Raw genomic sequence first — 23285 nt, 5'->3', positions numbered from 1 at the left:
CCTTCCAGTCTCTCATCTCCTTCAGCCCCACAGCCCTCTGAGATATCGGTGTTTCTTGAATCCTGGCCTCTTGCACATCCCTGATAATCATAGTGCTTTCTGCTGCCAAAGCCCTAAGCTCTGGAATTCCCTCTTTAAACTTATCTGCCTTTCTCTCTCTCCTCCCTTTACAAGGCTCTTCAAAACCTTTCTTTCTCCAAGCTTACTGTCATCTGGCCTAATAGCTCTTTATGTGGCTGGGTGTTGAATTTTGTTTGATAATGCTCATGTGAAGCACCTTGGGATGTTTCATGACATTAAAAGTGCTATATAAATGCAAGTTGTTGTTGCAGTGGAGGTAACATCTGGCGTTTTTACCCATATTGCATGAGGGGGGGGGGGGGGGGGGGTTGAAGGGCTTCCCTGTTTTCAGTCTCCTTGTTGGAGCACACTGGTTTAATTCTTTCTTAAAGTGGATGTACTGGCTAATTTAGTAGGTGTTTGGTTACTTACTTGCTAAGAGCCAATCTGACAGGTTTTCTTGAATTAACAAAGAAAGAGGTTAACTTTATTGTAGCTAAACCGAACTAATAAAATGATAAACAACATGCCAACTTTCAGTCTCTCACACATACTGGAGGTTTACGCATACACAAACAGGTTACAGAGTGGGGAAAGGTAGATTGGTTGAGTTAGAGTTTATAAAACAAAAGTGTATTCAGTCTGTGGCGTTTTGTGATTTGGCTGGCTTCTAGCTGAATTCTGTGGTCCTGAGGCTTTTAGTTTGAAGAGGTAGATGATTGGTTCATTGAGTCTCTTGGAGATAGCAATGCGGATGATTTCCTCCAGCAGGGTTTCAGATTGTAGCCGGACAATGCAAAGATGGTCAGTCAACCGGCAGAATTTGAAAGCTTTCGAGCTGGAATGGCAGAGAGAGGGGGAAGCCCCACTTAGGGTATGCTCATGTCAGAGTCCAGTTACTTCTCTGCTGCAGAGAAAAACAACAACTTAAAACCACAGATGGGGAGGAGCTTGTCACATGACAGTCACTCACTCATTCAAACATAGCAGTTAGCAGTATTTCTCTGCTTGCTGAGAGAACAGGTAGTTCCTTTAAACTTCCTGGATCTTGATTCTTGCTGAGGACTGAGCAGACATTTTGTGTCTCTCCTCACAGCCCTTTGCAATGTAGAATACAGTGTAGCAAACTAGGTGATCACCTTAAGCTGAAAGGATGACTTTTCTGGCAGCTTGTCTTTTAAAAATGTCTTTTTAAAAATATATATAAATTCAGATCTCCAGCCAGTGGATTAAAGAAAATTATCATTCATCAAAATCCATTTAATGTCAAAGCTTTATGATCATGTTCACCGTTTTGATTTTTGTTTTGTTTTTGTTTCCTTTGATAGCTACTTATTTTGCATCACTTCTTTTTGCAGAAAGCTACTTACCTAATGTCAGTAAGTAGCCCCTTAAAGAATTCTGCAAACGTATATTCTTTCAGGATTTGGATGGCTCCAGCTGTACCACAGCAGCATCCATCTGGCATTGTGTTTTTCAACTTTGATATCTCCCAGTTGCCACCTGGGGCCAGAAAGGATACTCACCAGCAGGAACTCCTGTTGAACTGCTTGCTACCTATTTTAATTCAATGCTGTTTAGCACAAATTTCTGTATGTAGTATGAAGTTAGTCAGTGATAGCATTAGATGTCTGAACCTTTGTGTTATTAGTTAGGAGAAAGCTATTATTACATTTTTTGCTTTTTGTTTATTTTAGATATACATCGAAGCATCCTTCTATGCAATCTGAGACCATCCATTACAAGAGAGGGGTGAGCCAGCAGTTCTCACTTCCTTCTTTTAAGATTGACTTCTCTGAATGGAAGGAAGATGAGGTAAATACTCCCTTTTATTTATTTTGCCTTTTAATCAGATTTCCCTTTATTGTTTCTCCCTCAAGCTCCCTTTTGTTCTGAAGGCAGTAACCCATGCTGGACTATGGTTCCCTGAGTTCTGTTAATCCTTTAGTGCCTCATCCATGCGACCATACTTTCAGCCAGGACAGTGAGTGATCGTGAGTTGTTCTGTCATGGAGTACAACTCTGTCATCGCCCAAAGTCATAAACTTCCAGGAGGAGTCATTCACCTTCTCAAGGCCAATTAGGCATGGCCAATAAATGCAGACCTTGCCAGTGACGCTCGCATTTCGTGAATGTATGAACATAAAAGGACGCAGGAATAGGAATGGTAGCTGATACATTTGTAACAATTATATATCTACTAGTCTATCTCCTATGCGGTTGCAAATGGGTACTCAAAACTAAGGCAGTACTCCTGTTCAACAAGTTGGAAGAAGGGAGAATAATAGGGCCATGCAAGGCAAGAGAGAACCATATGTGATGAAAAAGAGAGGTATCAAGAGGGATGGGAGGGGGAAGGAGTATAATGGGGTGGAGAAGTAAGAGAGAAAAGGATGGGCGAGGAGGGGCGTGGTCGAGGATAGTAGGAAGATTAGTATGGGTAGAGGAGCGAGGAGGGGAAGAGGGAACTAGAAGGGGAGGGAGTGGTGGCTCAGCAGGTAGTATTTCTGTTGGGCTTGGATTCCTCTGGGGGTGGGCATGGATAGTAGTCTGCGCCTTTGGAAGCGGCTGCAACATTGACTTAATAAGGAGAAGGAAGGAAGGGTCAGGTAATGCTTCTATTGAAGGATAGGTGGTGTTGCATCATGCAAAATTTTGGATTCCATTATGATCATTTAGACAATCCCTTCGTGCTTCAAAGGATATGATTTCCTTATACTTTTAGATTCAGGACTGCTCTGTTCCTCAGTTTCTGTTACAGCTAGTTTCTCTCTGATGGTCCAAAGCTCTTTTTATTTTGTAGCAGCTTATATGAACAGTCCATCCCAAAGCACTGAAGGCAATGGATTGCCATGAAAAAAAGAATTATCTGCTTTTATCTAGTTTAGTTTAGTTTAGTTTAGAGATACAGCACTGAAACTGGCCCTTCGGCTCACCGAGTCTGTGCCGACCAACAACCACCCATTTATACTAACCCTACAGTAATCCCATATTCCCTATCACCTCCCTACACTAGGGGCAATTTACAATGGCCAATTTACCTATCACCTGCAAGTCTTTGGATGTGGAAGGAAACTGGAGCACCCGTCGAAAACCCACGCAGACACAGGGAGAACTTGCAAACTCCACACAGACAGTACCCAGAATCGAACCCGGATCCCTGGAGCTGTGAGGCTGCGGTGCTAACCACTGTGCCTGCTGAATTTCTATCTGGATCAGTAGTTCTTAAAATGGCATGACCTGAGCTAGATTTTTATTTAGTTTGTGGGAGTAACAAGGTTCCTCTCCTCCACCCTGATTGTATTGGTTTTGGAATCATTGTGAAAATGTAACCACGTTTAGGTCTGTGTAGAAAATGACATGCAGCTTCACCTATGCAGGTTAGAAGAACTGCCACATGCAATCATGCTGGCCCACGTCAGGCTGCCTGATCAGTGATGGCAGAGATTCAGGTCCAAGCGTAATAGGAAAGTAGCTGACTGCTCAGTCCATGTTGTGGGAATGGGCTGTAAGGTGAATAGCACTGTGTAGCAACAGTCACTAGAGTCGACAATTAAGTATCTCGACGAAACAGCAGAGCTGGATTGTGGCAAGGGCAGGGCAGCTTCAGTAGTGGGACACAGGTTTGAGTCAAACCACAGAGACATAGCAAAGAAGCTGAAGGGACCACAATTAACAAGATAGGGTTAAGGAAAGGGGAAGGGCATGCAGGAATTATGCAGGGTAGGCAGTGGCGTAGTGGTATATTCACTGGACTAGTAACCCAGAGACCCAGGGTATTTCTCTGGGGACATGGGTTTGAATCCCATCACAGCAGAAGGTGGAATTTGAATTCAATTAATAAATCTGGAATTAAAAGCTAGTCTAATGATGGCCATGAAACCATTGTCGATTGTTGTAAAAACCCATCTGGTTCACTGATGTCCTTTAGGGAAGGAAATCTGCTGTCCTTACTTGGTCTGGCCTACATGTGACTCCAGACCCATAGCAATGTGGTTAACTCATACATGCCCTCTGAAATGGCCTAGCAAGCCACTCAGTTGTACCGAACCGCTACGAAGTCAAGAAAAAGGAATGAAACCGGACGGACCACCCGGCATCGACCTAGGCACCGGAAACGACAACGGCAAACCCAGCCCTGTCGACTCTGCAAAGTCCTCCTTACTAACATCTGGGGGCTTGTGCCAAAGTTGGGAGAGGTGTCCCACAGACTAGTCAAGCAGCAGCCTGACATAGTCATACTCATGGAATCATACCTTATAGACACTGTCCCAGACACTGCCATCACCATCCCCAGGTATGTCCTGTCCCACCGACAGAGATGGTGGCACAGTGGTATACAGTAGGGAAGGAGTTGCCCTTGGAGTCCTCAACATCGACTCCGGACCTCATGAAGTCTCATGGCATCAGGTCAAACATGGGCAAGGTAACCTCCTACTGATTACCACCTACCGCCCTCTCTCAGCTGATGACTCAGTACTCCTCCATGTTGAACACCACTTGGAGGAAGCACTGAGGGTGGCAAGGACACAAAATGTACTCTGGATGGGGGACTTCAATGTCCATCACCAAGAGTGGCTCGGTAGCCCCACTACTGACCGAGCTGGCCAAGTCCTAAAGGACTTGGCTGCTAGACTGGGTCTGCGGCAGGTGGTGAGGGAACCAACAAGAGGGAAGAACAGACTTGACCTCGTCCTCACCAATCTGCCTGCCGCAGATGCTTTTGTCCATGACTATTGATAGGAGTGACCACCGCGCAGTCCTTGTGGAGACGAAGTCCTGCCTTCACATTGAGGACACCATCCATCGTGTTGTGTTGCACTACCACCGTGCGTCCATGAGGCGCTGTGGGCCATCAGCAGCAGCAGAATTGTACTCAACCACAATCTGTAACCTCATGGCCCGGCATATCCCCCACTCTACCATTACCATCAAGCCAGGAGACCAACTCTGGTTCAATAAAGAGTGCAGGAGGGCATGCCAGGAGCAGCACCAGGCATACCTCAAAATAAGGTGTCAACCTGGTGAAGCTACAACACAGGACTATCTGCGTGCCAAACTGCGTAAGGAGCACGTAATAGACAGAGCGAAGTGATCTCATAACCAACGGATTAGATCTAAGCTCTGCAGTCCTGCCACATCCAGCCGTGAATGGTGGTGGACAATTAAACAACTAACTGGAGGAGGTGGCTCCACAAATATCCCCATCCTCAATGATGGGGGAACCCAGCAAATCAGTGCGAAAGATAAGGCTGAAGCATTTGCAACAATCTTCAGCCAGAAGTGCCGAGTTGATGATCCATCTCGGCCTCCTCCTGAAGTCCACAGCATCGCAGATGCCAGACTTCAGCCAATTCGATTCACTCCACGTGATATCAAGAAACGACTGAAGGCACTGGATACTGCAAAAGCTATGGGCCCTGACAATATTCTAGCAATAGTATTGAAGACCTGTGCTCCAGAACTTTCCGCGGCCCTAGCCAAGCTGTTCCAGTACAGCTGCAACACTGGCATCAACCCTGCACTGTGGAAAATTGCCCAGGTATGTCCTGTACACAAAAAGCAGGACAAGTCCAACCCGGCCAATTACCGCCTCATCAGCCTACTTTCAATCATCAGTAAAGTGATGGAAGGTGTCATCAACGGTGCCATCAAGCGGCACTTGTTTAGCAATAACCTGCCTCTGGGACGCTCAGTTTGGGTTCTGCCAGGGCCACTCAGCTCCTGACCTCATTACAGCCTTGGACAAAAGAGCTGATGTCAAGAGGTGAGGTGAGAGCGACTGCCCTTGACATCAAGGCAGCATTTGACTCAGTACGGCATCAAGGAGCCCTAGCAAAACTGAAGTCCATGGGAATCAGGGGGAAAACCCTCCGCTGGCTGGAGTCATACCTAGCGCAAAGGAAGATGGTTGTGGTTGTTGGTGGTCAATCATCTGAGCTCCAGAACATCATTGCAGGAGTTCCTCCAGGGTAATGTCCTTGGCCCAACCATCTTCAGCTGCTTCATCAATGACCTACCTTCAATCATAAGGTCAGAAGTGGGGATGTTCGCTGATGATTGCACAATGTTCAGCACCATTTGTGACTCCTCAGATACTGAAGCAGTCTGTGTAAAAATGTAGCAAGACCTGGACAATATCCAGGCTTGGGCTGATAAGTGGCAAGTAACATTCGCACCACACAAGTGCCAAGCAATGACCATCTCCAACAAGAGAGAATCTAACCATCTCCCCTTGACATTCAATGGCATTACCATCACTGAATCCCCCACTATCAACATCCTAGGGGTTACCATTGACCAGAAACTGAACTGGAGTAACCATATAAATACCATGGCTACAAGAGCAGGTCAGAGGCTAGGAATCCTGAGGCAAGTAACTCACCTCCTGACTCCCCAAAGCCTGTCCACCATCTACAAGGCATCAGTCAGGAGTGTGACGGAATACTCTCCACTTGTCTGGATGGGTGCAGCTCCAACAACACTCAAGAAGCTCAACACCATCCAGGACAAAGCAGCCTGCTTGATTGGCACCCCATCTACAAACATTCACTCCCTCCACCACCGACGCACAGTGGTAGCAGTGTGTACCATCTACAAGATGCACTGCAGCAATGCACCAAGGCTCCTTCGACAGCACCTTCCAAACCCGCGACCTCTACCAACTAGAAGGACAAGGGCAGCAAATGCATGGGAACACCACCACCTGCAAGTTCCCCTCCAAGTTGCACACCATCCTGACTTGGAACTATATTGCCGTTCCTTCACTGTCGCTGAGTCAAAATCCTGGAACTCCCTTCCTAACAGCACTGTGGGTATACTGACCCCAAATCGACTGCAGCGGTTCAAGAAGGCAGCTCAACACCACCTTCTCAAGGGCAATTAGGGATGGGCAATAAATGCTGGCCTGGCCAGCGACACCCACATCCCTGAAAGAATAAAAAAAAATCCAGGGCACTCTGGTTAGTGAGCTGTCCGAAATCTGGCTGGACCAAACACTACCAGCTATTGTCTTCTGCCAGAACCACCTGCTGCACCAGGATCATTCTGGAGAGCAAAGATAACTTGTGGCTTCTTCTCTCCACATCAATCATCTCCTTAATCCGAACTGGAAAACTTTATCAACTTTAATTCCAATTTTCACCCTTTTTTCACCTTTACATGGTCCATCTCTGACACTTCCCTTCCTCGACTTTTCTGTCTCTATCTCTGGGGATAGATTGTCCACTAATATTCATTATTAGCCCACTGTCTCCCACAGCTACCTCCACTACACTCCTTCATACCTTGTCTGCTGTAAGGACTCCAATCCATTCTCCCAGTTTCTCCATCTCCAACGGATCTATCTGCTCCAATGATGCGCCCTTCCACAACAGCGCTTCTGATATGATCTATGATCTATATCTTTTTCTTCAACCGAGGATTTCCCGCCCCCCCCCAGTATGGTTGACGGCCTACAACCGTGTCCGGCCCATTTCCCGCACTGCTGCCCTCACCCCTTCCCCTCCCTCCCAGAACCGCGACAGGGTTCCCTTGTCCTCACTTTTCACCCCACCAGCCTCCACATCCAAAGGATCATCCTCCGCCATTTCCACCACCTCCAGCGTGATGCCACCACCCAAATGCATCTTGCCCTCCCCTCCCCTGTCAACATTCCAAAGGGGTCGTTCCCTCCGCAACACCCTGGTCCATCTCTGACACTTCCCTTCCTCGACTTTTCTGTCTCTATCTCTGGGGATAGATTGTGCACTAATATTCATTATTAGCCCACTGTCTCCCACAGCTACCTCCACTACACTCCTACATTACCCCCGACACCTCGCCCCCTTCCGATGGCACCTTCCTATGTAATCGAAGGAGGTGTAATGCGTGCCCTTTTCTTTCTCCTCCCTATCCCAGGCCCCAAACACTCCTTTCAGTGAAGCAGCGATTTACTTGTACTTCTTTCAATTTAGTATACTGTATTCGCTGCTCACAGCGCGGTCTGCTCGACATTGGAGAGACCAAACGCAGATTGGGTGACCGCTTTGCGGAACATCTCCGCTCAGTCCGAAAACATATCCCTGAGCTTCCTGTTGTTTGCCATTTCAACACACACCCCTGCTATCATGCCCACATCTCCTTCCTGGGCTTGCAGCAGTGTTCCAGTGAGCATCAATGCAAGCTCGAGGAACAGCACCTTATTTACTCATTAGGCACGCTACAACCTACCAGACTGAACATTGAGTTCAATAATTTTAGAGCACAACAGGCCCCTTTTTCATTTTTATTTTTCATTTTTATTTTGGTTTGTTTCGTCATTTATTTTACCATGTGCCTGCCCACTTTTTTTTTTCATGTTTGTGCTTTTGGCTAGGGCTGTTCATTACTCTGTCATTTAACACCCTCTCTGCACTAATGCTTTGTCTTTCACCACACCATTAACACACTCGTTGCCTTTGCCCTTTGACCTCCTTGTCAGTTAATCTGTCTGGCCCTTTGTCATATCAACAGGCTCCCTTTTTTGTTCTTCCCACCCCCCGCTTTATTTGCTTCGAACCTATTACATTTCTAACCTTTGCCAGTTCTCATCAAAGGTAGCTGACCTGAAACATTAACCCTGCTTCTCTCTCTCCACAGATGCTGCTGGACCTGCTGAGTATTTTTGTTTTTGTTTGATTTCCAGCATCTGCAGTATTGCTTTTATCTCCTTAATCCTCTTCCTGCACCCTTATTTCCAACAAGTGCAAGGAGCCCATCTTTGTCACCAAGATTGTGAACATTTGTTCAGCTGTCTTTACTGCCCCTGTATCTTTCTCTTGCCAACCAAGCCAAAATATATCTTAGCCTTCCCCTTTCTCTATCCCTGAATTTGCATCATCTTGTTGCTTTGCTTCTATCTTCTCTCGTCCCCTCTGAACTCATCTTGTCCATGAGTCCTTGGAAAGGCTGGCTAGGCTTGGTCACCTGTTCCAGATGTCTTACATCCCAGGTTGCTAAGAGAAGTGGGGTGGTGGGGAGGGTGGAGATAGCAAAAGGGCTTGCCATTGCCTTCCAGTCTTCCCTAGATACAGGAGAGGTGTCATAGGATTTGAAAGTGGTAAATGTGACAATTGTTCAAGAAAGGGTGTAAGGGCATTCCTAGTAAGATTTTAGAAACAATAATCAGGGAAAAAATTAACAGGCACTCGGAGAGCCAGCACGGATTGGTAAAAGGCAGATCATGTTTGACTAATCTAATTGAATTTTTTGATGAAGTAATGGAGAAGGCTGCTGAGAGGAATGTGGTGAATGTTGTCTATATGGATTAAAGAAAGTGTTTGACAAAGTACCACACAAAAGTCTGGTTAACAAAATGGAGGGTCATGGAAAGGAGGGTCTGTGTCAGCTCCAATTAAAAAAAAAATTGGCTTAAGGACAGAAAACAGCGAGTCATGATAAATCATTTTTCAGACTGGAGGATGGTAGACAGTGGTGTTCCCCAAGGGTCCGTGCTAGGACCACTGTTTTTGTTTTGGTATATATAAATGACTAGGATATTGGAATACAGAGTAAAATTTCAAAATTTGCTGTTATACCAAACTTGGGGAAGTGGCAAACAGTGAGGATGATACCATTCAACTACTACAGGACATAGATAGATTAGCAGAATGGGCAGACAAGTGGCAGATGGAATTTAATACAGGGAAGTGTGAGGTGATGCATTTTGGCTGAAGGGATAGGGAGAAGCAAAATAGAATTAATAGCACAGTTTAAAGCATGTACAGGGACAGAGGGACCTGGGGGTTCAGGTGTATACATCTTTGAAGGTGGCAGGACATATTGAGAGAGTAGTTAACAAAGCATATGGGATCTTGGGCTTCAAAAATAGAGGTTCTGAGTACAAAAGGTTGTGCAGAACCTTTATAAAGCCCTGATTAGGCCACTAGAGTATTGCACCCAGTTCTGGTAACCACACTTTGGGAATGTTGTGAGGGTGCAGAGGAGGTATACCAGAATGGTTCCAGGGATGAGGGATTTTAGCTACACTGTTAGGTTGGAGAAGTTGGGGTTGTTCTCCTTGGAGCAGAGGAGATTGAGGGGAGATTTGACAGAGGTGTTGGGGTTGTTCTCCTTGGAGCAGAGGAGATTGAGGGGAGATTTGACAGAGGTGTACACCAGTATGACTGGTTTAGATAAGGTAGACGAAGAAAAACTGTTCCCATTCGTTGATAGTACAAGGACTAGGGGTCACAGATTTAAGGTTTTGGGCAAGAGATACAGGGGGAATGTGAGGAAGAACTTTTTAAACACAGTGAGTGTAATGGCCTGAAACCTGCTGCTTATGAGAGTGGTGATAGTGTACACAATCCATGATTTCAAAAGGAAATTGGATGAGCCCTTGAGGGAAATAAACTTGCAGGGATACTGGGATAGAGCAGGGGAATGGGACTGACTGGATTGCTCGACAGAGAGCTGGCATAGACTCGATGGGCCAAATGGCCGCAGTCTGTGCCGAAAAGTCTCTGGGGACCCTCCTCCTGCTCCCTTGACCCCTTCCCGCGAAACTGCTGACCACTTAATGTCCATTCCTGGCTTTTATGTGAGCTGACATTGTAAATGATCCCTTCCTATCAAGTATTATTCCCCTTTCTTTCAAAATTGCTGCTTTCACTCCTTTTTTCAAACACCACCCTGGACTCCTCTGTCCTTACCAAATCTCCAACCTCCATTTCTTCTCAAAGACTTGAAAAACTTGTTGCCTCCCAAATCTGTGCTCTTCTTTCTGGCAATTCCACATTTGAGTCGTAGTTAATTAATTTCTGTTGCTGCTACAACATGAAACAACTCCAGCTAAAGTCACAAATGACATTCTCTGCAACTGTGACCATTAATCTTAGACATGGAGTCAGCTTTCATAAGAACACTGACACCTAACTCTACCGCTGCACCATCCTCTCAACCCCTCCAGCACTTCTGTGTTGTCAAACAGCTTATTTTGCCTTGATTGAGCCACAATTTTGTCTACGTTCCTCCAGTGGGAATATTGGGAAGACTGAACCCATCGTCTTTGGCCCTTGCTACTGATTCGATCTCTCTCCTTGGTCAATGTCTCAAGCCGAAAAGACTTTTTTCCACCTTGGTATTTTGTTCTGTTTGAACTTCTGACCCCATATCCTTTCCTAAACAAAAAACTGCTATTTCAATATCTGTAATGCAATTCGGCTCTGCTTTACCTCAGCCTATCTCCATGACTTTGTCACCTTCTAGACTTGAGTATTTCAAAGCTCTCCTGATTGGCTTCCAATTCTGCAGCTCCATTAACTGAAGTTCTGCCACCCGCATCCTAATCTGGACCAAGTTCCACTCATCCATCACCACGTCCTTGCTGATTTACATTTACTGCCAGGCTCCCAACGTCTCAAAATTAAAATTCTCATCCTCATGTTTAAATCATTCTATGGCTATCTCTGTAACTTTCTCCGAGCTTTACAAACATCCTCTCCTCCCTCCCCCACCCCCAAATCAACATTTTTCTGATACTGACCTTTAGTCCATCGCCGCCTCAGCCTCGTGCTCTGGAATTCCCTGCTAGGGCCTCTGCTTCACTGCATCTGGCTCTTCCTTTGAAACCTTCTGCAAAAGCCCACTTCTTTGACAAAACTTTTGATCACCCCTCTATGTTTCCTCCTTTGGCTCAGTGACAATTTATTTCTGCTAACACTCAATGTTGTTCTAGGTTGAGATGCTATATTAATGCAAGGTGGTTTTGAGAATATCGGGGGCCCAGTGGCAGGACATAGTGAGGTAGGACTGGGATGGCAGGAATCAACATAATTGATCTATTGACAGAAAAAGAAAGCTGCATTTAAATAAGTATTCACCTTTCTTCCAGAAAGCAGTGATCCTAAGTTACTCCCTGGGCTTCAACCCAATGATTTTGTCATGAAGTTTGGCTTTTATAGCGCTGCAACTGTTGGTACTTTTATCATGCATTTTCACATTGGATGAGGGAATAGTAGCATAGTGGTAGTGTTACTGGATTAGTAATCCAGAGGCCTGGATTACTGCTTGGGGACATGAATTCAAATTGCATCACGGCAGCTGGAGGAACTCTTAAATTCAATTGATAAATCTGAAATAAAATGCTAGTTTTATGATGATCGAGAAACTACCAGATTATCGTAAAAACCTATCTGGTTTACTTAATGTTATTAAGGAGAGGAAATCTGCCACCCTGGTCTGACCTACATGTAACTCTAGATCCACAGCAATGTGGTTGATTTTAATTGCCCTCTGAAATGGCCTAGCAAGGTACTCGGTATCAAACCAATATGGATAAGTTAGATAAGAATAAAAAACCGAATGGACATCTGGCATCGATCTAGGCACCGGAAACGACATAGGCACACACTGCCCAGTCAACCCGACAAAGTCCTCCTCACTAATATCTGGGGACTTGTGCCAAACTGGGAGACACTGTTCCATAGACTAGACAAGCATCAGCCTGACAGTCATATTCATCGAATCATACCTTACAGCCATCCATCGCTATTCCCTCCAGAGATGACAGCATAGTGGCATGCATTCGGGAGGGAGTAGCCCTGGGAGTTTGCAAAATTGACTGCAGACCCCATGAAGTCTCATGGCATCAGGCCAAGCATGGGTAAGGAAATCTCCTGCTGATTACCTCCTACTGCCCTCCTTCAAATAATGAATCAGTGCTCCTCCATGTTGTATACCACTTGGAAGAAGCACTGAGGGTAGCAAGGGCAGAGAATGTACTCTGGGTGGGGGACTTCAATGTCTATCACCAAGAGTGGCTCGGTAGCACCACTACTGACCAAGCTGGCTGAGTTCTGATGGACATAGCTGCCATTCTGAACCTGCGGCAGGTGATGAAAGAATCGACAAGAGGGAAAAACCTACTTAACCTTGTCCTCGCAAATCTTCCTATCGCCGATGCATCTTTCCAGGACAGTATTGGTAGGAGTGACCACTGCACTGTCCTTGTGGAGATGAAGTCCTGTCTTCACACTGAGGAACTCCCCATCATATTGTGTGGCACTATCACAGTGCTAAATGGGATAGACTCAACAGATCTGGCAGCTCAAAACAGCTGTTCCCAGCACAGCGACAATACAGGCATCTACACGACAATGTGGAGAATTGCCCAGTTATGTCCTGTTCACAAAAAAAACTGGACAGATCCAATCCAGCCAGTTACTGCCCCGTTAGACTACTCTCCATCATCGGCAAAGTGGAAGGTGTCATCGACAGTGCTATCAAGCACCACCTGCTCACCAATGCTCAGTTTGGGTTCTGCCAGGGCCACTCAGCACCAGACCTCATTACCGTCTTGGTCCAAACATGGACAAAAGAGCTAAATTCCAGACTTGAGGTGAGAGAGACTGACCTTGATATCAAGGCAGCATTTGACCAAGTGTGGCATCAAGGAGGCCCCGGCAAAATTGAAGTCAATGGGAATCAGGGGAAAACTCCAGTGGTTGGAGTCACACCTAGCACAAAGGGAGATGTTTGTGGTTGTTGGAGACCAATCATCTCCGCCTCAAGGCATCGCTGCAGGAGTTTCTTAGGTTAGTGTCCTCGGGCCAGCCATCTTCAGCTGTTTCATCAATGACCTTCCCTCCAACATAAGGTGAGAATTGCGGATGTTTGCTGATGATTGCCTAGTGTTGAGTACCATTCTCAACTCCTCAGATACTGAAGCCCTTGATGTTAAATGGCATTACCATCGCTGAATATTCTATCAACAACATCGTGGGGGGTGGGGGGGGGGGGGGGTTACCATTGTCCAGAACCTAAATGGACCAGCCACATAAATACTGTGGCTACAAAAGCAGGTCAGATGCTGGGAATTCTACAGCGAGTAGCTCACCACCTGACTCCCCAACATCTGTCCTCTGTCTACAAGGTGCAAGTGAGAACAATGATGGAATATTCTCTATTTGCCTGAATGAGTGCAGCTCCAGCAACAGCTAGTAAGCTCAACACTATCCAAGACAAAACAGTCTGCTTGATTGGCATCCCATCCACCAACTTAAACATTCACTCCCTCCACCACTACTGCACAGTGGCAGCAGTGTGTACCGTCTGCAAGATGCACTGCAGCAACTTGCCAAGGTATCTTCGACAGCATCTTTCAAACCCTTGACAAGGGCAGAAGGCACATGGGAACGCCACTGTCTGCAAGTTCCCCAAGTCACTCACCATCGTGACTTGGAATATATCGCTGTTTCTTCACTGTCATGTCAAAATCTTGGTGCTCCCTACCTAACAGGACTCTGGGTATACCTACACCACATGGACTGCAGTGGTTCAAGAAGGTGGCTCACAACCTCAAGGGCAATTGGGGATGGGCAACAAATGCTGACCTTGCCAGTGCTGACCACATCCCAAGAACATGTATGAAAAAAAACTTAAGGTAGTAAGACATAGCACTGCACAACATATTTTGAAATGAAATACAAAAGCAAAATACTTGGAAATAAATCACAAAAAGCTGGCAGTAAACAGGTCAGGCAACATCTGTGGACAGCGAAATAAAGTTAATGTTTCAGGTCTATGACCCTTTGTCAGTACTGGAAAAAGTTAGATATAACAAGTTTTAAGCAAGTATAGAGGCAGGGAAATGGGTTGGGGGAGGCGAGGAAAGAACAAAAGGGCAGCTCCGTGATGGGATGAAAGACAGGAACCATTAAATGACAGAAAGGTTGATGGTGCAAGGCAGAAGGGGATGATATGGGCCAAGTAAAGAAACAAATGATGGGTCTTGAAGTATAAGTGGCAGTAGCAGAATCATTACCAGAAACTGGTATCTGGGAAAAAAACAGGAGTGGTGGCTGTGAATTGAAATGGGTGTGGTTGATCATTTGATCTTCAGAGTGGGATAGATGTGTTAAAAGCTTTCATCAGATGATTAACCTTGTGAGAATTGCAGCTGAAGTTCCTCTGCCACCTTTTCAGCAGTCGAATGTTGAATACGTTGTGGAGCAGACTACAACCCAGACTGTAGCATTGCCCAAATTGGAAAGAGAAGTCTGGGTACTAAAAGCAATCAAAAAGACTAACTGAATGTTGACCTTCATCCCAATAATAATACAAAAGTACAAGGAATTGATGCTTTCGTTGTACAGTTATACTCCATCCCTCATCTGGAGCACTGTATTCGGTTTTGGACACTGCATGTTATGAAGTGGGGTTGCGCGCAGCACAGATTCACCAGAATGATACCGGAAATTTGAATCAGAGAATGGTTACAGCAGAGAAGGAGGCCTTTGAGCCTGTCGTGTCCCTGCTGGCTCTCTGAAAGAGCAACTCAGCTAGTTGTATTCCCCACCCTTTCCCTGTCTCCCGCCAGACCTTTTCTCTTCAGATTCACAATTCCCTTTTTTGAAAGGCACAATTGAATCAGCCTCCAGCACGCTCTCAGGCAGCGCATTCCAGATCCTAACCCCTCGCTGCATAAAAACAGCTTTACCTCATGTCACCTTTGGTTCTTTTGTCTTTTACCTTAAATTGGTGTCTTCTGGTTCTTGACCTTTCCGCCAATGGGAACAGTTTCTCCCTATCTACTCTGTCCAAACCCCTCACGATTTTGAACACTTCTGCCAAATCTCCCCTCAACCTTCTGTCAAAGGGGAACAACCCCAGCTTCTTGAATCTATTAACGTAGCTAGAGCCATTCTTGTAATTCTTTTCTGTACCCTCACGAATGCCTTCACGTCTCTCCTCGTTCTTTCTACCAAAATGTATCAGTTCACACTTCTCTGCATTAAATTTCGTCTGCCACCTGTGCATTCCAACAGCCTGTCTATGTCCATGTTATTGCAATCACAAGTCTTGTTTGTATTCCTTTGAATTTAGAAGTTTAAAGGGTGATCAAATCAAGTTATTTTAAAATGATAAAGTGATTTGATTAGGTAGAACCTATTTCCTCTGGTGGGGGAATCCAAAAAAGAGGGCATCATCTTGAAATTGGAGCTAGGCCAATTAAGATGAAATCAGGAAGCATTTTTTCCTCAAAAGGTAGTGTAAATAGAGTCATAGAGTTATACAGCGCAGAAACAGGCTCTTCGGTCCATCACATCTGTGCCGGCCAAGCACCTATCTATTCTAATCCCACTTTTCCATCACTTGGCCCATAGCCTTGTATGCTATGGCATTTCAAGTGCTCATCTAAATACTTCTTAAATGTTGTTAGGGTTCCTGCCTCTACCACCCCTTCAGGCAGTGTGTTCCAGATTCCAACCACCCTGTGGGTGAAATTTTTTTTTCTCAAATCCCCTCTAAACCTCCTGCCCCTTATCTTAAATCTATGCCCCCTAGTTGTTGACCCCTCTGAAATCTGGAATTTTCTCCTGCAAAAGACTGTGCATGCTGAGTCACTAGGAATTTTTCAGACCGAACAATAGATTTTTGTTAGGTAAGGGCATCAAGAGATGTGGATCAACGGAGTCGAATCGCAGATCAGCCATGATCTAATAGAATGGGGGGAAACGTGTCAAGGGGCTGAGTGGCCTACTCTTGTTTCAATGCTCCTATGGAGACTGACTAGCATTGTGAAATAAACAGGATTAGACTTGGGTGTGCAGGGCACAATTTCAAAATTTGCAGATGACACAAACTTAGAAGTGTTTAGAACTGCCAAGAGGAAGGCTGGTGGAATGGGCAGACGTGTGGCAGGTGAAATTTAATGCAGAGTCGTGTGAAGTGATGCATTTTAGTAGGAAGAATTAGGAAAGGCAATATAAAATAAAGGATAAAATTCTAAAAGGTGGTGCAGGAGCAGAGGGACCTGGGGTTTATGTGTACAAATTGTTGAAGGTGGCAGAGAAGTTGAAAAAGTGGTTAATAAGGTGATCCTGGGCTTTATAAAGATAAAGAGATATGGAGTGCAAAAGCAAGGAAGATGTGGTGAATTGTTATAAAACACTGGTTTGGCCTCAACTGGAGTATTGAGTCCAGTTCTGGGCACCACACTTAGGAAGGATGTGAAGGCGTTAGAGAAGGTGCAGAAAAGATTTGCAGGAATGGTTCTGGAGATGCAAGACTTCAGTTACATGGATAGTCTGACGAAGCTCTGGCTCTTCTCCTTAGAGAAGAGAAAGTTGAGAGGAGATTTGATAGAGGTGTTCAAAATCATGAGAGGTCAGGACAAAGTAGATAGGGAGAAACTGTTCCCATTGGTGGAAGGGTCACAAACCAGAGGACACTGATATAAGGTGATTGGCAAAAGAATCAGAGGCAACAGTTAGAAAAATGTTAAGCAGCAAGTGGTTAGGATCTGGAAAGCACTGCCTGATGAGAGTGTTGTGGAGGCAGATTTAATCATGGCTTCCAAAAGGGAATTGGCTAATTATCTCTAGAGAAAAAATTTGCAGGGCTACGGGGCAAAGGTGCAGAAGTGGGACGAGCTGAGTTGCTGTTAGAGAGTTGGCATGTATATAACATGCCGAATGGCTACCTTTTGTGCTGTAACCATTCCATGATTCTACGAAGATACATACAAAGGGGAAAACAAATTTATTAATGTGCAGACTGAGGTATTGAGAGAACTTTTAAATATTTCACAGATGTTGTGCCAGACAGTTGTTCTGGAAGATTTATATTGGGAAAGCGGCTCAAAACGCACAAAGTGTTGATCTTTTACCATGTAGTAAAATTCAAGTAAATATTCTGGACCAGTTTAGAGTGATATAAAGTTTCTGGTGAATTCGAACACCCATTGTAAATGCAGTATAAAAGCTTACCTCTGGGCAATTGCTTTGATAGTTCTTTATGAAATATACTTGTCAGTCATGGACAATCTTCTTACCAGGCCTATGGACAATGCAAATGACATTTCATTCAACGAAAGAAATTGTTGCCTTGGTGTTTGCAACTGAGCCTAGGTATTTTTAATATGGGATTCTGGACTTGGTAACTAGAGGTATACAGTACCAGAGCAAGGAAGTTATGTTGAACCTATATAAAACACTAATTCGGTCCTAGCTGAGTATTGTGTCCAATTCTAGAGAAGGTGCAGAAGAGATTTACCAGAATGATTCCAAAGATGCAGGATTATAGTTACATGGATAGACAGAAGAAGCTGGTAGTGTTGCTGAGAGCAGAGAGGGCCAAGAGGAGATTTGATAGAAATGTTTGGATAGTTTCTCTTTTAGTCTATTTCTGGTGGCTGAAGGGTCGATAACCAGAGGTCACATTTAAGATTATTGGCAAAATAACCAGAGGCGACATGAAGAGAACCTTTTTGTGCAATGAATGGTTAGAATTTGGAATGCACTGCCTGAAAGGATGGTGGATACAGAATCAAAAGTAGCCTTTAAAAGGGAATTGGATAAATATTTGAAGGAGAACAATTGCAGGGATATGGGAAAAGTGCGGAGGAGTGGAACTAACTGGATTGCTCTTCAAGCCGGTGCAGACTCGATGGGTTGAATAGCAGTCTCCCATCTGTACTATTCTATGATTCTAACGATAATCAGACCTGTCTGTTTATTTTTTGAAAATGTTGATGTCTGTTGCGCCTGTTTTTCAGGTGTACAATGGACTGAAACATACTAATTTCGCAGTAGGATACCAGTTTGTTTAGTCATTGATCCTACTGCCAAATTTTTGAGGCCTATCTTCTGGACAGGGGTTGTCGACCTTTTTCTCTCCACATTCTCTGGTTGTTTTTGGCCGACCCCTTGAAACTTTCTCACGGACCCCAAGAGGGCTGCAGATCCTGGTTAAGGACCTCATTCTAGGGGAAGCCTGAAATCACTGTAGTCCTGTTAATTATGTAAATTAGGGGCCTATCAGCCATTAGGGAATCCTGATCACCTATGGATTCTTTAGCAGATCCCTACAACTGTCACTCGAGGGTAAGTTTCTTTTTTGGCTGTTTTGGAGTAAAAAAGACACCACATTATGGAGCCAGGGATTGTTTAGTGCTTTCCAAACTCTACAGGTATCGCAACTGCAGCCCCTCCCCACCCTGAAAGCCTGCTCCAACTCCATCCCAGGTCTTAACTGAGGGCTGCTTCTGGCAAGGCAGGTGGCCTGAAATTGATGTTGAGGCAACTCACCCCAGTTATTCAGATAATGTCTGATTTTGATTGATCTTTAGGCCTCATGCTTGGGGGAAATGTGCTGCCACTGCAGTACTGAGACTAATTTCTACACTGTTACTCCTATTACAGGGTATAGGCAAAAAGCAGGAAACTTAGGCTAGAGCATATGATCCCAGTATTGGAGCTAGCAGTGAATTACGATGGTCCAAAATAGCCTCCTGTAATTTTTATGTGCTGATCCATACAGTGTTCTGCAAGGATTTTATAGTTACAAACAAAAACATAGACTTTCAATGAACTTAGTCAAGAGTGTTTCCAATATCTTGCGTAAAATAATCTAAAATCTTAACATTAATTTCATAAGGACAAATGGGAATAATATAACAGCAGGATAATATGATTATATCTGCGGGACGTTCTGTTTATGTACTGAGATCGGTCGGCTATTGAAACTGTTTTGCAGCTGGTACTGAGATGCATATAGGAAAGTCAATCTGATCACCCTTCATCAGGAGAAGGAATGATGCTTTTGGTTGACTACAAGAAAGGCAGTGGTTTTGGAAAGGGACAAGGAGGCTTGGCTGCACTTGAAGAGGAAGAACACACTTGATCTGTTACAGAATTAAATATTCTATTCAAAATGCAGAAATATCCATAAACTTTTAAAAGAGAATGTAAAGATGAGCAACAGTAATGACTGCTGTGAAGAGGTTTAATTTTAATAAAATATAAGACTGTTAGGACTTGAAATAAAAACAGAAAACATTGGAAATATTCAGCAGATTGACCAGCATCTGTAAAGAGTAAAGACAGGTTATTGTCTCAGAACTCTACTGTTGAAACTAGTCAAAAATCCTGAGTTCTGATTTTTTTTTAGTCCTCTGGTACCACAACAGTACTAATTCTTGAAAACTTATAATGAGAACACTACCTTTATTTTCAGCATAAGTGACTCTACTGTAGCCTTTTGCCTAACATCTGATGTATAATAGTACTAACAGCCAGAAATTGTTTTCAGAGTGAAGCTTGCACTGTGTAATTCCACAAAGGAGAAGTTATCTTTAAAATGATTTCCCCTGATAATGGTATGCCACCATATTATGCTTTTAACTTTAGGAGTTTGAACCTAAGTACAGATAACTGTACTTATAACTGTGGGCGGCGCAGTGGATAGCACTGCAGCCTCACAGCTCCAGCGACCCGGGTTCAATTCTGGGTACTGCCTGTGTGGAGTTTGCAAGTTCTCCCTGTGTCTGCGTGGGTTTCCTCCGGGTGCTCCGGTTTCCTCCCACAAGCCAAAAGACTTGCAGGTTGGTCGGTAAATTGGCCATTATAAATTGCCCCTAGTATAGGAAGGTGGTAGGGAAATATAGGGACAGGTGGGGATGTGGTAGGAATATGGGATTAGTGTAGGATTAGTATAAATGGGTGGTTGATGGTCGGCACAGACTCGGTGGGCTGAAGGGCCTGTTTCAGTGCTGTATCTCTAAACTAAACATAACTGAAAGTGATCAGCTTCACAGAATCACAGATTCAAAGCATGCTAAAAAATTTTGAATAACTTTGCATTACATATATAAAAAAATATAAAGCTACTTTGAGCTGGTATCACACCGTGATTTTATCAAGAGTGGAATACACAAAGATTCTGATTATATTTTAAGTACAGATATGTGTTGTTTGTCGTCAATTAATGCATCACAACAGATTACATAAAATCTAAAAGTAATTAAATGCCTAGAGGAAGGATGCCTTAATGTTGTAATTAAAATTGAAGTATTTAGAAATACTTGGAACAGTGTGTTGTACATTGTTTAAGCTATTCAAAAAAAAAAACACCATCAGGCATCAAGCGAGTATTAAAACACTACAGTCAATTATTGACAATTGAGCATATCTGCATCTAGATATGGTGTTCGGAGGAGACGATCTCTGTGGGGAAGTGCTTTCAATAAATAATTGTCCCTTATAGGTTATGGATTTTTAAAGGATTTTTATTTTCAGAGAAAGTCAATGCTGAGGCACTCCTCCATAGAGAAAACAAGGCATCCATTTTGTTGGAAGCATGTCCTTCTGCTGTCAGGCAAAAGACCCGTTAAAGCAAATATCCGTACTGCCGGGTGGGAATTTCCTAAAGAATCACCCAGCTGTCCTCTGTGGAGTGGTTCCTCCAAATTTCCTCCAACTAAATATTGGGAAGACCGAAGCCATTGCCTTTTGGTCCCTGTCGCAAACTCAGTTTCCTAGCCGCAGACTCCATCCCTCTCCCTGGCAACTCTTGAGGCTGAACCAGACTGTTCACAGCCTTCGTGTCATATTTGACCCCAAGATGAGTTATTGACTGCATATCCGCTGCATTTAAGGAGGGAAAAATTAGAGTATGAGAGAAAAGTATGGCTAGAAAAATAAAAACAGATAAGAGAATATAGATATTTTTTTTAAAAAGTTAACGAAGTGAGCATTGGTCCTATAGAAAGTGAGTCTGGGGAATTAATAATGAAAAATAAGGAGATAGCAGATGATTTGAACAGGTACTTTGCATCAGTCTTCAATATAGAGGATCCAAATAACATCCCAGAAATAGCTGTAAATCAGGAAATGGAAGGGAGGGAGGAACTCCAGAAAATTATAATCACCAGGGAAGTGGTACTGAGCAAATTGTTGGAGCTGCGGGCTGACAAGTCCCTGGGTCCTGATTGACTTCATCCTAGGGTTTTAAAAGTGGCTAGTGAGATAGTTGATGCATTGGTTTTAAATTTTCCAAAATTCCCTAGATTCGGGGAAGGTTCTATTAGATTGGAAAATAGCGAATGTAACCCCTTTTATTCAAAAAGGGAGGGAGACAGAAAGCAGGAAACTACAGACCAGTTAGCTTAACATCCATGATAGGGAAAATGTTAGAAACTATTATTAAAGACATTATAGCAGGGCACTTAAAAAAAATTCAAGGTAATCAGGCAGAATCAACATGGTTTTGTGAAAGGGAAATCATATTTAGCCAATTTATTGGACTTCTTTGAAGAAGTCACATGCTGTGGATAAAGGATATCCTGTACTTGGATTTCCAAAAGGCATTTGATAAGGTGCCACATCAAAGGTTTTTGTGGAAAATAAAAGCTTATGCTGTAGGGGATAACATATTGGCATAGAGAGAAGATGGCTAGCTAACAGGAAACCGAAAGTAGGCATAAATGGGTCATTTTCTGGTTGGCTAGGAGCAAAAAGTGATATGCCACAGGGATCTGTGCTGGGGCCTCAATTTCTTACAATTTATATAAATGACTTGGATGAAGGGACTGAAGGTATGGTTACTAAATTTACTGTGATGACACAAAGATAGGTGGGAAAATAAGTTGTGAAGAGGACATAAGGATGTGAAGAAGGGTCACTGACCTGAAACGTTAACTCTGCTTCTCTCTCCACTGATGCTGTCAGACCTGTTGAGTATTTCCAGTGTTTCTTGTTTTTATTTCAGATTTCCAGCATCCGCAGTATTTTGCTTTTATCACAAAGGTGTATAGATAGATTAAGTGAGTGGACAAAGATCTGGCAAATGGAGTATAATGTGGGAAAGTGCGAAATTGTCCACTTTGGTAGAAAGAATAAAAAAGTATATTATCGAAATGGTGACAGATTGCAGAGCTCTGAGATGCAGAAGGATCTGGGTGTCCTAGTGCATGATTGCAAATGGTTAGTATGCAGGTATGTAATTAGAAAAGCTAATAGAATGTTATCATTTATCGCAAGGGGAATTGAATACAAAAGTAGGGAGGTTATGCTTCAGTTATACAGGGCATTGGTGAGATCACATCTGGAGTACTGTGTACAGTATTGGTCTCCTTATTTAAGGAAGGAAGTAAATGTGTTTGAGGCAGTTCAGAGAAGGTTTACTAAATTAATACCTGGAATGGGCAGGTTGTCTCATGAGGAAAGGTTGGACAGGCTAGGTTTGTATCCGCTAGAGTTTAGACGAGTAAGAGGCGACTTGATTGAAACATACAAGATCTTGAGGGGTCTTGACATGGTGGATGCTTCCTCTTGTGGAAGAATCTAGAATTAGGGGTCACTGTTTAAAAATGATGGGGTCGCTCATTTAAGACCGAGTTGAGAAATTTTTTCTCCGAGGGTTGTGAGTCTTTGGAACTTTCTTACTCAAAAGGCGGTGGAAGCAGAGTGTTTGAACATTTT

General features: G+C 43.9%; 1 protein-coding gene across 6 annotated transcripts in view; it reads left to right on the top strand.

Moving 5' to 3' along the window:
- LOC137383211 (E3 ubiquitin-protein ligase MGRN1-like) overlaps positions 1-23285 on the top strand; it is a 257889-nt gene that overhangs the window by 101863 nt on the left and 132741 nt on the right. For all 6 annotated transcript variants that reach the window (XM_068055703.1, XM_068055699.1, XM_068055698.1 and 3 more), the window contains exon 5: positions 1758-1875. In XM_068055703.1, the coding sequence (XP_067911804.1) occupies positions 1758-1875 (118 nt within the window). The remainder of the gene's footprint in view (positions 1-1757; positions 1876-23285) is intronic.

This window comes from Heterodontus francisci, chromosome 24 (assembly GCF_036365525.1).
Source record: "Heterodontus francisci isolate sHetFra1 chromosome 24, sHetFra1.hap1, whole genome shotgun sequence".
Classification (NCBI taxonomy): Eukaryota; Metazoa; Chordata; class Chondrichthyes; order Heterodontiformes; family Heterodontidae; genus Heterodontus; species Heterodontus francisci.
The sequence above is the reverse complement of the archived record's forward strand: the minus strand, read 5'-3'. Positions and strand labels throughout refer to the sequence as shown.